The sequence below is a fragment of the Syngnathoides biaculeatus genome, chromosome 11 (assembly GCF_019802595.1).
Source record: "Syngnathoides biaculeatus isolate LvHL_M chromosome 11, ASM1980259v1, whole genome shotgun sequence".
NCBI classification, from domain to species: domain Eukaryota; kingdom Metazoa; phylum Chordata; class Actinopteri; order Syngnathiformes; family Syngnathidae; genus Syngnathoides; species Syngnathoides biaculeatus.
Window position 1 is genome coordinate 11,829,025 of NC_084650.1, and position 14,682 is coordinate 11,843,706.

The window sequence follows — 14,682 nt, forward strand, 5'->3', positions numbered from 1 at the left end:
TTGTTATTGTCTTTATTCGAAACCCCCCCCCCCCATTTAAAAAAACCCCGCAAATGACATAACACGCGGGGCGCAACCAGTGCACTTTTGTTATTCTGTATAACTAACCCTCTGTACACAGACGTGTCACGGTAGTTTTATTCTTACCGAGGACTACCGTATTAACCCCAATTATGACTCCTAAGAAGGCATGTTGCTTGCTTAAAGTTATTCTGCACTTCTGTTAAAAAAAAAAAAAAAAGTTTAAAAGGCTGGGGGACGAGTCCCTACAGATACGGCAATGCACTCCTAGCCTAGCCTACTCAACTACTAAAGCGTACATTTTATTCAAATATATATATATAATATATATATATTTCTTAAATTATTTTATTATATAAAGTATTTAAACTACACATGTATTTCTACTATGCAGTTTATTATCAGGAAAAGCTAAAATATATGCTTTAAAAAGTCCATTTTTTAAGGCTTGGAACGCATTATTTATTTTTCTATTCATTGTAATGGGAAACATCGATTTGGTTTTCAAACAAATCACTTCTAAAAAAGGTTTTCTGGAACGGATTGTGGTCGAGAACCGAGACAGCACTGTAGTACCATACAAATGAACCTGTTTTGTTTTTTTTTTGACACTGACATTTTTTTGTTTTGAAGTTTTTTTTTGTACCCTTCATAACGTTTGACAAAGCAATCGCCCACTTGTGTATAATTCTAAACTGCACTACTCAGTGGAAAGCGGATTAAGATGATAGATAGTAGAGTACCACGGAGAGTTTATATTCCAAACTTAGATAAGAGGGAGAAAATCACTGCCTGAGAGACTCACAGGAATGCCCATGCCAGGAGCCTCCAGGATGCAGAAATCATCATTGTCCGTGGAGCCCTCGGAGCTATCTTGCTCAATCATCGTGTCTGCCTGCGCTTCGGCCGCCGTGCCGATCAAACTGTCCCGCTCCGAGTCCCCCTCCTCCTCCTCCAGCGCAGCCAGGTCGTGCCTGGGAGCTTCGCCGGGGAACAGGTAGCTGGAGACGGGCGAGCCTCTCGGCATCGAGGGTGACCCTGCACGAGGGACGCGCACAATCCGCCGGCCCATCAGCATATGTAGGGTGAAACAGTCACATCGTAAAATCTCTCTGCACAACCTGGCTGTATCCTCTCTTCCTGGTGGCTCTTGTCCGCGTCTATTAAGGCATCAGTCAGATCGCACTGGTTGATCTCAGCGGTTTCAGCAGCAGGGCAGGGCACGACAGACGCTGGGCTCTCAGACAGCTACAAAGACAAAACGACATTTTAGAGTTTTACTTCACATCAGTCGTTCCCCAGTAAACAACTCGGTCCTCACCGGTAGCTTCTGGCCGGCTATTTCCGTGGGCGAAGTGTGGCGGGGTGGGGGGTGCAGGTCACCCTGGGACACGAGGTACTGCAGCATGTTGACCAAGGCGGCGCACGAATCGGCACATGCGTGGACGTGAACTACGTTGTTGGAGCAGCGGAGTTCAAACAGTGGTTGGGTCTGGGGAACGGGGGACGGCGAGATTAGAATAGCACAAAATTATGGAGGCAATATATTTGTTTTGACATCCGTGCGCATATGTAGGTGTGCTTCTTTTTAAAATGATACAGGATAGTAATTTATTGCAAACGACCATATTTTCCGCATTACAAGGCACACCCAAGAGCCTTTCATTTTCTCAAAACCTGACAGTGCGCGTTATAATCAGGTGCGCCTTATATATGGATCACTATGGAGCCTTTAGTGCAGCTCCATCTAATGGATGCGTAACGTACCCCCAGCCTCTACTGTAGCGTCTATTCTATGCGCCTTATAATGCGGTGTGCCTTATATATGAAAATACGTTTTAAAATGGGCCATTCATTGAATGTGCGCCTTATAATGCGGTGCACTATTTATTTTGCGGAAAATAAGGTACAGTGGTGCATCGGTTCTCGAACACAATCCGTTCCAGAAGGCCGGTTGAAAACCGTAACGTTCGAAACCCGAAGCGTGTTTTCCCGTTACAATGAATGGAAAATGAAATAATGTGTTCCAAGCCTAAAAAATTTGTTTTTTAAAGCTTTTTTTTTTTTTTTTTAGCTTTTCCTGATAATAAACTCCACAGTAGAAATGCACGTGTTACGTCGTTTCCGTTTTTTTCGGGGTTGCGTTCGAAAGCACAATAACAAATCGTCATGGGTCAGCTGGTCAGGGCATTCGAATACAGATTTACGTTCGAAAACCGAAGCCAAAAAAAAAAAAATCAACATTTTCGATTTGTATGAAAACAGAGACATTCGAAAACCGAGGTACCGCTGTACTTTGTGAACCCTAGTTTGAGAATAAATTACAGCTCGTAGACTATTTAATATAATTACTGCAGTCTATTGTGCCGTTACGTGGAAAAACAAGACAGGTTATCAGATTAGAGACGCTTACCATCTTGCCGGTATCACCGCCTTTCCACGTAGTGATGGCAAGTTCCAGCAGGTCAATGTCCAGAACACAAATATAGTCTACGGCACAAAGAAAGATTGTGGATTTAATGTCACGGGTCCTTAGTCAAGGTCAATTCTCATTTATTTCGGTACATGTACAATTGACTGAGATCCAGTGTACAAAATAAAAGATGTAATGACCAAGTAGCCATGGACTGGTTATCAGTTTTAAGAAGTCGTAGTTACTAAACAGCTGGAATAGTGGTGTGCTATTTTTGCTGTTGTTGTTTTTGATTTGTCAGTTCAGGTTTGTGACACAAGCAGCCAATCACAATGACTTTTTTTTCCTCATTCAAAAAGTCACCTAACTGTATTTTTGGGAATCTGCCGGGTGACACGGTTTGGTAGAAGAAGGACAGGCAAAACGTGCTTACAAAGTTAGTCCAAAATTCTGTTTATTTGCTAAATGCTTGAATAATGAGTTTTTTTTTTTTTTTATTTCTAGACATTCGTATGCAAAATAGACAGAACATTCAAGGCTAATATTATATTTTCCGCACTATAAGGCGCATCTAAAAGCCTTTAATTTTCTCAAAAGCCTACGATGGGCCTTATAATCAGGTGCGCCTTATTTACGGATCACTATTGAGCCTTTAGTGCAGCTCCATCTAATGGATGCATAACCTAACCCCAGGCTCTACTGTAGCGTCTATTATATGCGCCTTATAATCCGGTGCGCTTTATAATGCAGTGCGCCTTATAGGTGGAAAAACTTTTAAAATATTGCATTCATTGGAGGTGCGCCTTATAATGCGGTTCGCCTTCTAGTGCGGAAAATACGGTAATATTTCTTAGTCATAACTGCATAGACAATAAACATACTGAGCATTAGTATCTTAACAGAGTCAGAACTTTTAGTACAGCTTTTGTGCAAGTGTACCCAAAGCTGAGGCCAGTTAGTGTACAGTGCATCTGCAAAATATTAACAGGACTTAACTTTTTACATTTTACAATAGGCTTTTTCATAAATGGACTTCTTTTTTTTAACACATAGGACCTCGTCCATGTTAACAACATGAGTTTTTGGGTTGTTTTTTTTTTTAGATTTTTATGTGTATTAAAAATAAGAATAAGAATAATGTACATTTCTTCTTGTTAATACATTTGCACCAAACTTGGGAAAAAAAAAAAAGTTTTCAATGTTGTCATCATAGGGAGTTGCGTGTTAATTTTGAGGGGGGAAAACATTTTTTTTCAATTTTGGAATAAAATTGTACCATTACTAAATATGGAATAAAATGGAGTACAGTACTCTAAATACTTTCCACATTCACTGCGTGTGTATATTGTGTGACGCACCCCTCCTCAGGTCCACGACGTCAGTATCACATTTGTCCGAGAGGTAGAGGGCGGAGTCATCCAGGATGAATCTAGGTTGCGTTGAAATGAAAACTTCACAACAAGTTTGGACTGCGATGCCGTGTCAAGACAACAGAGGCCTTTTTTTTTTTTTTTTTTTTTACCTGAGGTGGAAAGTGGCTGTGTCTACAATGATATTGCTGGACAGGGAGAAGGACTCGGCTGTGAGCAACATTCGCAGGGGCAGATACAGCGGCCTGGCAGACAAGAGAGCAGCGAGGCGGCTGCTTGGTTCAAGGTTGAATTGAACTGCAGCTCTAAGTGTCCAATTCCAATTGAATGCCTGCACAGTGAACCCGTGCTCATCTCAAGACACACACTATTAAGCATTTCATCACCTGCCGTAATTCACGACTGAACTTAAGTGACATCCCAAATGTAATGCATATTATTAAATATGACTTTGGACCACGGTTTGCTGTTATCCCAGCTTCAACTCTTCTGGGTAGTTTAGAAGTTCATATGTGAGTCAAAGGCAGCTGAGAGAACACTCATGGCAGTAGAATATACAGCAGGGGGGGCCAGAGACTTTTTTACCCCAAGATCTACTTTTCAAGGAGCCAGCCTCTAGTGAGCTACCGACAACGGGGGGAATGACGTGATGCTCTCAAACTGTTTTAACGTTAATGTTATGTTGCCTCCTGTATCTGAAATACAGAATTAGCTTTTTGTGCACTGTATTTTCTGTGCATTCATCCTGGATCAGGCTGTGCCAAGGTGGAATTTTAAAACGACACGCCATCTCATCCTGCACTTTCTACTTTGTCTTCAGACCAGACCTTTCCCACTCGGAAAAGAGAAAATGTCATCCAGTTTAACCACTTCTTCTTCGATCATTCACATACTTTGACAGTCATTGCATCTGAAAACAACAGCATTTATTTATTAACTTTCTCCATTAATATCCAAAGTAAAAAATAAGCAGCATGTCTAGCTCATCTTTGCTCTACGTTGCCCAGACTGTGTTGCTAACTAAAGCAGCGGTGCTGGACGCTGTCATTATAAAACACATTGATGGACTGCGTAAGTAGTGTAACATTTGTAATTATGAGTGTACATCTTTAAGAGCTAGGGGGGGTGTAAAGTAAACTAGGAAAAAGAGAGTGTGGCGGAGTTACAGTGAATACCTATAGTCGACGGCGCACGTGGCCAGGTGCGTGTGGAGGACGGTGATGACAGCGGGTGCAGTGTATCCCAGAATAGGGTCGTCGATGACGTCCAGGAAGTCGACCAGCTGGAACGCAAACCAAATTGAATTCACACCTGAACATTTTCAAACCCTTTTTCAGCCTTAAAATGCCCCTCCTACACGCACAAATAAGTTACAGCAAGGGATTACTGTAATAACATGTTGTTCTAATCTTCCTCTGCAATAAGGGTTACCTGCTCATGCCAGCTGTGACCGGTCTGCGTCACGTAATGCCGCATGGTGGCGCCCTGAAGTCGAAGGGCGACGAGGAATTCCTAGCGGGAGACAAGGAGCGTTTGACTCGAGCATTCCGACAAGCGGGTGACAATGAGGTGGAAGCGCCGGTAGTACGCACCTTGACATTTCGCTGCGCGTCCAGAGTGATTTTGACGGCTGTGGATAGCATCTGCGGCTCCGCCTCCCTGCCGCTCACGCTGCTGACTCCCACCTCGGTGGAGTAGATGGTGGGCTCCAAGCACTTCGGGGGGGTGAAGTTGGGCATTTCGATCCATGGCGGAATCGCCGTGTCTTTCACTACAGCTAAAAGAGAACAAACATTTTACTTCCCGTTGGCTTTGACGGGTTATGTTGAACAGGGGAGAAGATTAGCATGGGATCCTCTCAGAAAAATAACAAACATATCTGTAAGTAATCCCTGGACCCCTGACTTAGAGTATTTTGATTAATAATGATAATCATGTGTACGTACCCTTATGGTAAAGCTCCACTCGTCGACTCTCCAGACACAGGAAACTGAGATTTGGGTTATTCTGGTGATGTGCTACACTGAATATCTTCCCTCCTTCCAAGTCAAGCACGAGTTCGCCATGGCTCTGGTCCTCCTGTGTTCGTGGCATCAATTATACAGGACAGCTAGTGAAGTCCAGTTGAGGGTTTATTTTTTTTGTGTGACCACACTCGTACTCATACTGCAAATCATTTTTACCCAGTGAAATGAATGGAAATGCCATTCTTCCATCTCAGCCCACAAAAACACCAACAACTTTTTGAGGTTGTGTTTCAGTGACAAAAAATAGCACTTTACAGTATTGTACATTACAATAATATACATTATTGACATAATTAAAGAGAATGTAAATAGGTGTAGCCTTTGTCACGGCCATTCCGAGCTTTAATGTCCATTAATATCGTGCTGTTCCTTTGAGTGTTCAAACGCTGGTCACTAGTGGGGGGAGGATAACACAAAGATACGCACGAAGAAAAAAAAACCCCATCTGGAGGAATTTGTTTTTTTCTTTCCTCAGAGGATAAAGAATTTATGCCTTGTTATGTTGATCTACATGTGTTGCTGCACCATTTATCTTAAAATATCCATTGCTAAAAGGTTTATAAAACCACGATACCGCTGCGTTTAGTTAGCACATCTATGGGGTTCTGTACCGCGTGTTTGGATTAAGTTAGCAGACTTTATCCATCCATCTATTTTCTGAGCCGCTAATCCTCACTGGGGTCACGGGAGTGCTGGTACCTAGCCTACCCGTCATCAGGCAGGAGGCAGGGTACACCCTGAACTGGTTGTCAGCCAATCGCAGGGCATATGGAGACAGACAACAGTCACACTCACAAACACACCTAGGGGCAATTTAGTGTGTCCAATGAATGCATGTTTTTGGGATGTGGGAGGAAAGGAATGCCCGGAGAAAAGCCACGCAGGCACGGGAAGAACATGCAAACTCCACACAGGTGGGCCTGAGATTTGAACCCCAGCCCTTTGAACTGTGAGGCCAACGTTCTGACCAGTTGTGCCACTGTGGCACCAAGTTAGCAGACTTCCAGAAAGAAAAAATATGTGTAATTTCCTTTATGTTCAATTTAACAGTAAACTTGACTGCAAATTGCAAAAAACTGCTTGAGGCAAGGACATTTTTTTTTTGTTGAAGATTTGCTTACTCTCTACTTAACAGCTGTTTTTCAAAAATTCAGTTATTTACTATTTAATGCCGATATCTAAAATTTAGTCTTGCAATTCAGAGCAAACAAAATCGGCCTGTACCTTGAAGAACTTGTAATTTTTCGCTCCTAAGTCAGCAGGCACCGGACTCACCTTTTTGTCCGTTCTGGCTTGAAGGCGACCTTTGCCGATGACGACAGTCAGCGAGAGAAGGCTGAGGTTGTGGTTGTGCTGAAGAGCCGACTTCGTCCTTCCTGATGGTTCACTGGCCAAGTAGAACTGAGGTTCATCCTCCTCTGAGTCAGAATCTGAAGCACCAGAAGGAGAAGGGAATTATTAGTCCTCCAGCAGCTGACAAATCTACTTCAGGTTGGGCACCTGTCACAATTTCACAAGACGATACCAACTGTTGTGGTTGCGGAATGTGTGCTTTATTGTGAAATATTCTCAAGTACAACTCACCGAGTCTAAAGGCTGACTTGCAGAGTTGAAACTCGTCGTGCTGTTGGCGCCCGTGGGTGGGGCTGTGGGCTGAGGAGGGTGCGGAGGGGGGCGGCTCCCACATCAACAGGTCATTATTGATCCTGCGGGAAGGGGTTCAAGCTTACTAATGACGGTAGAGACCAGAAGCCATTAAATCGTCTACAGCATGGGAAAAAAAAAAAAAAGGCAAAAGGATGAAATGCAACCTTTTAGCACAGAAAACAATTTTTGTCAAGGGCCATGTAGTAGTTCTGGTTTCCATAAGAACACCGTTATAACTGTGAAAACTACAAATATATATTCGTAACCTCATCAGATTGAAAAATATTAGTTTTACTGCATTGACTGCTACACTAAACATTGCGTTGCAATACTTTTAGTAAAAATTTGAAATGAGAAGACATGGAAAAAGGGGGCAAGTACATATTTTTGTGTGCTATTCTGCAATCTACAGAGGACATATAAAGTCAACACCTCTCAAATTTAAACTCAGGTTCAATGACAGCCTGCAAATACCTTACATTATTTAAAGTACCCCAAATAATATTTCTTCCTTTCTCGCAGAAATCTGAAGGTATTGTGCTACAGTGGCACCTCTACTTATGAAATGAATACGCTCTGGAAGTTGTAAGGTGAATTTTTCGCAGATAGAAGCGGTTTTTACATGTGTAGCCTAATCCGTTCCAAATTAAATTTGCATTCAAAGTACATAAAAATTATGTTCATTTACCTTTGGCGTTGGCCGACTATAAAAAGAGAAGGGTGAGTTACAAGCAAAAGGCATCGTGGGGGACAGAGGAGGAGGCAAACATTTGACAGCTAAGGGAAAACATACGTACAAATATATGCATGCACGCCACTTAATTCTACTAAAGCGCCTTGGATCCCATTGGGAAGAAAGATGAATAAACTTGCAAAAACCGCAAATGAAACACGAAAAAGTTGTACTTTAGCAATGTGTGCTCGCGTGTGACATCGTGTGAAAGCGCTAGCGTGTGATTCGGTGACGCTCGAGTGTCAAAGGGAAACGAAAAGCATCATCGGTAAAGATTGACGTCCCTCCTGGGAGAGCGGCTCTATCGCGCCACTTTCAAACCAAGATACAGGATGTTTATGTTCGGTGGAATTTGGGGGCTACAAACCCGACGCCTATTTTTGCCTTTTATATCCTGAATTTTCCTTCGTAACGAAAGACGATATTTGTCCGAGTTTCTTTCGTAACCTGAATTTTTCATTACTAGAGACATTCATAAGTAGAGGTACCACTGTATCCAATCTCTTCATCATTGCTGCAAGGTTGTCTAAGGCCCCAGTTATACCTGAAGAACAAACTAAAACAAAGCTCCAAAGTACGAGGCTGCCATCATCATGCTTTGCTGTAGACATGATATTCTTTTTTTTTTTTTTAATCATTTATCAGCCCGTAACACATTAAGGGAGATTTCACATGCCAAGTTTCAACTGACAGAACTTTTCCCCGTCTTGTATGTGGCACACAAAAAGACGTGGCAGGATGGATATGGCCCCCGGCGGACCTTGAGTTTGACCCTTCCGCAGAGACAACCACAATACCTGTTGTAGATGCTTTGGAAAGCCTGCTTGCTGGGCAGAAGGATGAAGGCTAGCGGAAACCGGATATCCACCGCACACTGACACTGAGCAACGCATTGGGCCTGAAACTGACTCATCTCCTCTGGGTCGGCGGGGATCACCATCTGCAGAAATCAGGGGCGAAGGAGCCAGACAGTCAGAGTTGTGTTAGATCCGAAGGCTTCGCAGGGAAGTTTACTGGTGTGTGACGGACTTCTTCTGTCTCAAACATGGTGCGGTTGGAGGAGAACGGGGAGCTGCTTTTGTCGTTGAGCTCGCAGTGGCTTTCGAAGAAGGCGGGCCCGAGGTCTTGGGCGAGGCCCTGGTTCAAGCCGGCGAAACCTGCGGCGAGGGCTTGTGTCTCACCTCCCCTCACTCGCACAGATATCCTAGAGATGGATGTTGGAAGGTGAGACTCAATAACAATAACGTGATTCGATTAAAAGGAATGATCTGGAAAATAGGGACCTGCCACCGTGGGGTCCCAGCTCAAGTCACATTTTTTTATGTCAGTTTGACAGAGGTTGAGAGGATGCAGCAAAGGACCCCCCAGGTCCCATGAAGCAAGACACCAATATCCTGAACTGGTCCAGTTTGTGCCGTGAACACTGTGTTTTTGCCGTATCCACTACTGTGATCGGTCAAACATTTTGTTCACAAAAATAAAAGACAATTTGTTGCTAAGTCGAGGTTCTACCTTAATTGTCCAAATTTTCACCTCACTAGGGCTGTGAAGAGCATGAAACTTTCTCATCACTCAAGTCAATTCTTTTAAGGGAAATATTTTAAATAAAATAAATAAAATCGGCCTGGCGACGGATCGTGTCTTCAAAAATTCCCAAGTCAGGCCACTCGTAAGTCAAGGCTCCATAGTACCAGTAACTACATTCATCTGTTGTTGGACATGTCCCTGCATCCTCCTCAAAACCAAAACCCATAACTACCAACTGTACTCGACGTCACCCTTTAAGCATCACTGTGGACCTGCAATATCGGCTAGTGTGAATCATTATCCACTCTGCAAAGCAATGATGATGATCAGGACTCACTGGGGCAGACAATCATGGCTTTTCTTCACTCGGATGCAGGGGAAGGAGCCTCCTTCCCAGCCCTCGTACGTCCCTGGTGGAGGAAAAAAAAAAAAAAAAAGAGATGAGTGCGAGCAAGTTTGCCAAATGTTACGGCCACTGAGAGTGTGAAGAGCAACTGATCAATTCATCTACAAGTTCACAAGCTCTCACCGTGCAGGTCAGTAAAGGAGGCTTCCAGCAGCTGGGTGAGGCAAGGGGCGGAAAGCTGACCCTGCCAGGCCTGCCCGCTGTGGAGGTCCGGCGCTTCTTGGTGCCTGAGCTCCAGGTCGGTCAGTTCCAACACCAACGTCTCCTCTCTCACCGCCTTCTGGCTCAAGAGCTGGCGCTCGGAGGGGGGACGCAGGTCGGGAATGGGAAAGCGCAGCCTGAGGACGGCGTGCGGGGCGAGGAGGGAGAAGGAGGAGTACAGCTCACTGGTCTGCGTCTGAGAGAGGACAACACAAAAAAAGTCAAAGTGGGAATTTTGAGGGCACAGGCGGATTCAGTGAGGGTCTTATCGTACTTGCAGATTGTCAGGGCCAGCAGACTCTGCGGGACAGCGGCTGAAGGCCTTGCTCAGGTTCCCCAGCCGACTGAGGATGTCCAGGTCCAACTCCGCACTGAGATCTTCCAACTCCACTCGCACCACGCTCTCGCGCCGCACCACGCGATGTTTACCCTGCAATCATTTACCGATAGTTAGTCGTATGTTGCTTCCGAGGTACCACAAGTGGAGGATTTCCTAACCTTTACTGACCCAAGAGTATATTTTACATTTGAAAAATCTCACGACATGTCACCAAACAAAAATGGGACCAAAAATATATATTGTCGTTCCCTGCTGTACAGTCCCGCTATCACACTGATTTCCCCCGTTATTTTGTATTGAAATATGTTTACAGTGTGTTTATTTTTGTGTGTGATAACAGGGTGTGGGAGGTGTATTTTAAGGGCTTAATTATTCAAAAACAGATTTAGTGCAGTACATTCAGTAGTACAATCACTTGTTTAACTTTCAAGTATACAATTGTATTTAATATTTTATAACTGTTTGCATAATTCTATTGAAATACTGTAACGACGATCTCATCTGAATTAAATCACATACCAAGACAAATCTATTATTCTGTCGTACGGCTGGCAACAGGTTCATATGTAGATTAATTGTACTTCTGCTAAGTAATATAAGAGCATTGAATTCATTTCATTGCTAAGCCTGTCGCTATATGTCGCTGGTACAGATAGATAAGCAAAAATACATTATGATATGAACTCCCGTGGCACACTATTGTGGCGCGACACAGTGGTTGGGAATAACTGTTTGACTAAATACCTTGCGCAGGTGCTTCTCAGTGAGGCTGTAGTGTAGCTGGGCACACGGTCTGGCTGAGACGCCCACTGTGAACGTGCTGGCTTTCTGGAATTGGAGCAACTACAAAGGAGATGCACAAAATGTTACTTCAAGATTCTCCACAAAACTACCTCGGCCTAACGTATGTACTCGCCAGTATAGAAAGATTTTTGTCTCTCAATCGAGATCTATCTCTTTAACGTCCTTTCTCCACAGCAAAGGGTACCTTCCTTTTAGGCAGGGTTTTGGTGACATCTTGTGGCATTTCGCCACATTACAGAAAAAAAGTAAATTGGTGAACAGCAAAATGCGGTTCATAGTACTGCTTAATTGACCCCTCCGTGGATATTGCGCAATCCGCGTCACTGACCAATCAGAGGCCAGAGATCTGCATAAACCAAAGCCCGTTTTTGCTCCCGCCATTTTCTCAGACAACATTGCATGGTCCAGTATAGGTTTAGTTAGCGTTTTATCGCGTATTTGGGTTATTTAAGTTCTTCGCTAGCATAACATTGCTACGTGTGAACGATTGACACACTTATTCTTTGTTGAGCGATATTTAGCGATGATCGGACTGCACAAACGTATCGATTTCTTGCTGGCTCGCGGCCGAAGCTTAACCAGACTGTGTTTGCACGAAGTTATGCCCTAAATTTGATTTTTAATACACGTCTCGTATAAATGAATGAGACGTTCTCCGCTAGCATAACATTGCTACGTGTGAATGATTGAATGAAATCAAAAGCATGGCGTCTCTCTCAGTTCAGAATGTATTGTATTTAGAATCTACAATATATCGTTGATTTGAATGAAATCAGAAGCATGGAGTCTGTCTCAGTTCAGAATGTATTGTATTGTATTTGCCATTTTTACTGTTTGTCTTACGTCAGCGCACGTGGCGTGACGTCACTTCAGGAGGCGTGATTAAGTCCCCTGTACGGAGGGGTCAATTCACGTTGTAACATTGTGATAATTTTCTCTTAATATTACAGTTTTATTCAACCACACTTTCTTCCAGAAATATTACAACTTTTTGCCAAGAAACGTAACTTTTGTCTGACATACTCCCATGTATTCAATTTTATTAACCGTTCCTTTACCTCGCAGTATTGAGGCTTGCCGTTCTCCCAGAGGCACTCCAACATTTCTAGTCTGCTGAAGGAGACGTCGGAGGTCACCGCTCGACTGCGGCGTCTGCCGCTTCGCATCTCGCAGGAAACCTGCACCGCCGCCCCCGTCACTCTGAGGGCAGACGGACAGTTAACGCCACGATGATCGGCGGAATCTTAGGACAGCTCCTGACCCTCCCACAATTGGTCAAAAACATCACATACAAATAAAAAAAAAGTTTCTCACCGCCATTCACTTTAAATACATTCAAACTTCCTTATAAAAACTTTGTTTTGCCTTTTTAATATTGTCAAAGTATTTGAACATTTTTTTCTGATACTTTAAAATGCATACAAAGTACAGGTTGTGTAGTGTGAATACCTCAAGATGGCGGTAGTGAGTATTTAAATGTACGCTACCACTCCTAGTACAGGGGCTCTCCCTAGTGGTATGAACTAAATATAAATCCTGTTAAGACATTTTAATCACTATTTGTGTTTTCAAAACTCTTTATATTGATGAAAAAGCTGTAAAAATCCATAAAAAAAACCCTCACTCTAAACTGCAGATTCTGTCATTTAGTGGGGCCACGGTACTCGGGGAACGCTGGAATTGCGGTGCGGACGCATTTGCATTTTCCTACCTGAGGTGCGAGTGAGGGCAGGCCTTGGCAAATCCGCCTCTCAGGTGGGGAAAGTCTCTCTCGCCAAACATGCTCTCCTTAAAGGAGGCCAGTTCTTGGAAGAACACCTGAGACACCTGAGCCAATGAGTGGGCGCCGTCCAGCTTCGAGGGCGGGTCCTCCTGCAGCATGGTTAAGGAGAGGCCGCCCAGAGTCAGACGCAGCAACGCGTCGGGCTTCAGCTGCTCCATGTTGCCACTTTGAGAGCGACCTAAACCAGGGTTAGAGATACTTTGGTATTGTACTTAAAGCCCAAGTGTCATGCCTACAAACATTCTAAAATAGCATCTTTTCCCATCTAAGCCTATCTCCTCCATCTTCTTCTTTAACACCCACTGTCTTCATACCCTCCCTCACAACATCCATCAACCTTTTCTTTGGTCTTCCTCTCGCTCTTTTGACTAGCATAAACAGACGAGACCGCTTGACTGCACTACTGCCCCGTACGTCACTTCCTGCTTCTTCTCGAAAACAAATCCCTCGAGAGGATTTTCATGGCGGGAGTTACAAAAAGCCATATACGTCAAAATCATGTTTTGTGGTGAAAAAACGGATGGGTCCATACCGGCTGTCGTTTTTTCATTAATAATACAATAAGAATCTTGCATTTCATGACAGCAGACCTGTGAATACAGTGTGTGAGTTCTTTTGCCGCCCTTTGTTATCAGCGCAGTGACATTACCTCTGATTCGATGGCTGCCCTGTGGTAGATTGGAGAGGCAACCTGCTACCGGGTAACGTCGGGGACAGCTCATGAGGCCCTAAGATGGGGTGGGGTAAAAAACAACTTGCTGTGAATATCAAAAAAATTGTGATGCAAATTGATTTAGATTCTCTCTGTTATTATGTCTTATGTAACTTGAGGAAACGTATTATTAACGTGACAATTATTTCATCAAATTCAAATGGATGATCTGTATATTTCTGAATCCACCTGCTGAAAGGCTTCTCTTCTCGCTCTTCTACGAGGCCCACTATTGTAAACATACAAGACAATAGTTCTAAAACTGATACCAGAATATTGAAAAATGGAAACGAGTTACTGAAATTCACAGACTTGTGTTGCCGAGACAAATTATCACTCAGGGTACAATAGTATCATAAGGTTTCCAGTTAAAGAGCATTAAATTATTAAACTATAAACTACATATTTGCAATAAGTGAGACCAGACTGCAGGACAAACAGAAATATGGTTTCTACACACACAAAAATGTTTACAGTTTGGGAAATGTTACCATTGTAAGATCAAGATAAAGATTTTTCGCCTAAAAGCATAACTGCCTAAAAGTCCGTCCATCCATTATTCAAGCCGCTTATCCGCACAAGGGTTACGGGAGAGCCGGAGCCTATCCCAGCTAGCTTTAGGTGAAAGGCAGACTACACCCTGAACTGGTCGGCAGTCAGTCACGGGACAGATATCGACACCATCACTTAGCGAGAAT

General features: G+C 43.5%; 1 protein-coding gene across 1 annotated transcript in view; it reads right to left on the reverse strand.

Moving 5' to 3' along the window:
• atg2a (autophagy related 2A) overlaps positions 1-14,682 on the reverse strand; it is a 35,745-nt gene that overhangs the window by 9,836 nt on the left and 11,227 nt on the right. Inside the window, exons 10-30 of the mRNA XM_061835800.1 lie at positions 13,922-14,000; positions 13,201-13,450; positions 12,548-12,689; positions 11,430-11,528; positions 10,620-10,775; positions 10,268-10,541; positions 10,076-10,148; positions 9,241-9,415; positions 9,009-9,151; positions 7,416-7,537; positions 7,107-7,261; positions 5,751-5,883; positions 5,397-5,581; positions 5,236-5,316; positions 4,980-5,086; positions 3,957-4,049; positions 3,793-3,863; positions 2,435-2,511; positions 1,343-1,513; positions 1,143-1,269; positions 827-1,059 (exon numbers count right to left, since the gene is read on the reverse strand). Of these exons, the coding sequence (XP_061691784.1) occupies positions 827-1,059; positions 1,143-1,269; positions 1,343-1,513; positions 2,435-2,511; positions 3,793-3,863; positions 3,957-4,049; positions 4,980-5,086; positions 5,236-5,316; positions 5,397-5,581; positions 5,751-5,883; positions 7,107-7,261; positions 7,416-7,537; positions 9,009-9,151; positions 9,241-9,415; positions 10,076-10,148; positions 10,268-10,541; positions 10,620-10,775; positions 11,430-11,528; positions 12,548-12,689; positions 13,201-13,450; positions 13,922-14,000 (2,946 nt within the window). The remainder of the gene's footprint in view (positions 1-826; positions 1,060-1,142; positions 1,270-1,342; positions 1,514-2,434; positions 2,512-3,792; positions 3,864-3,956; positions 4,050-4,979; positions 5,087-5,235; positions 5,317-5,396; positions 5,582-5,750; positions 5,884-7,106; positions 7,262-7,415; positions 7,538-9,008; positions 9,152-9,240; positions 9,416-10,075; positions 10,149-10,267; positions 10,542-10,619; positions 10,776-11,429; positions 11,529-12,547; positions 12,690-13,200; positions 13,451-13,921; positions 14,001-14,682) is intronic.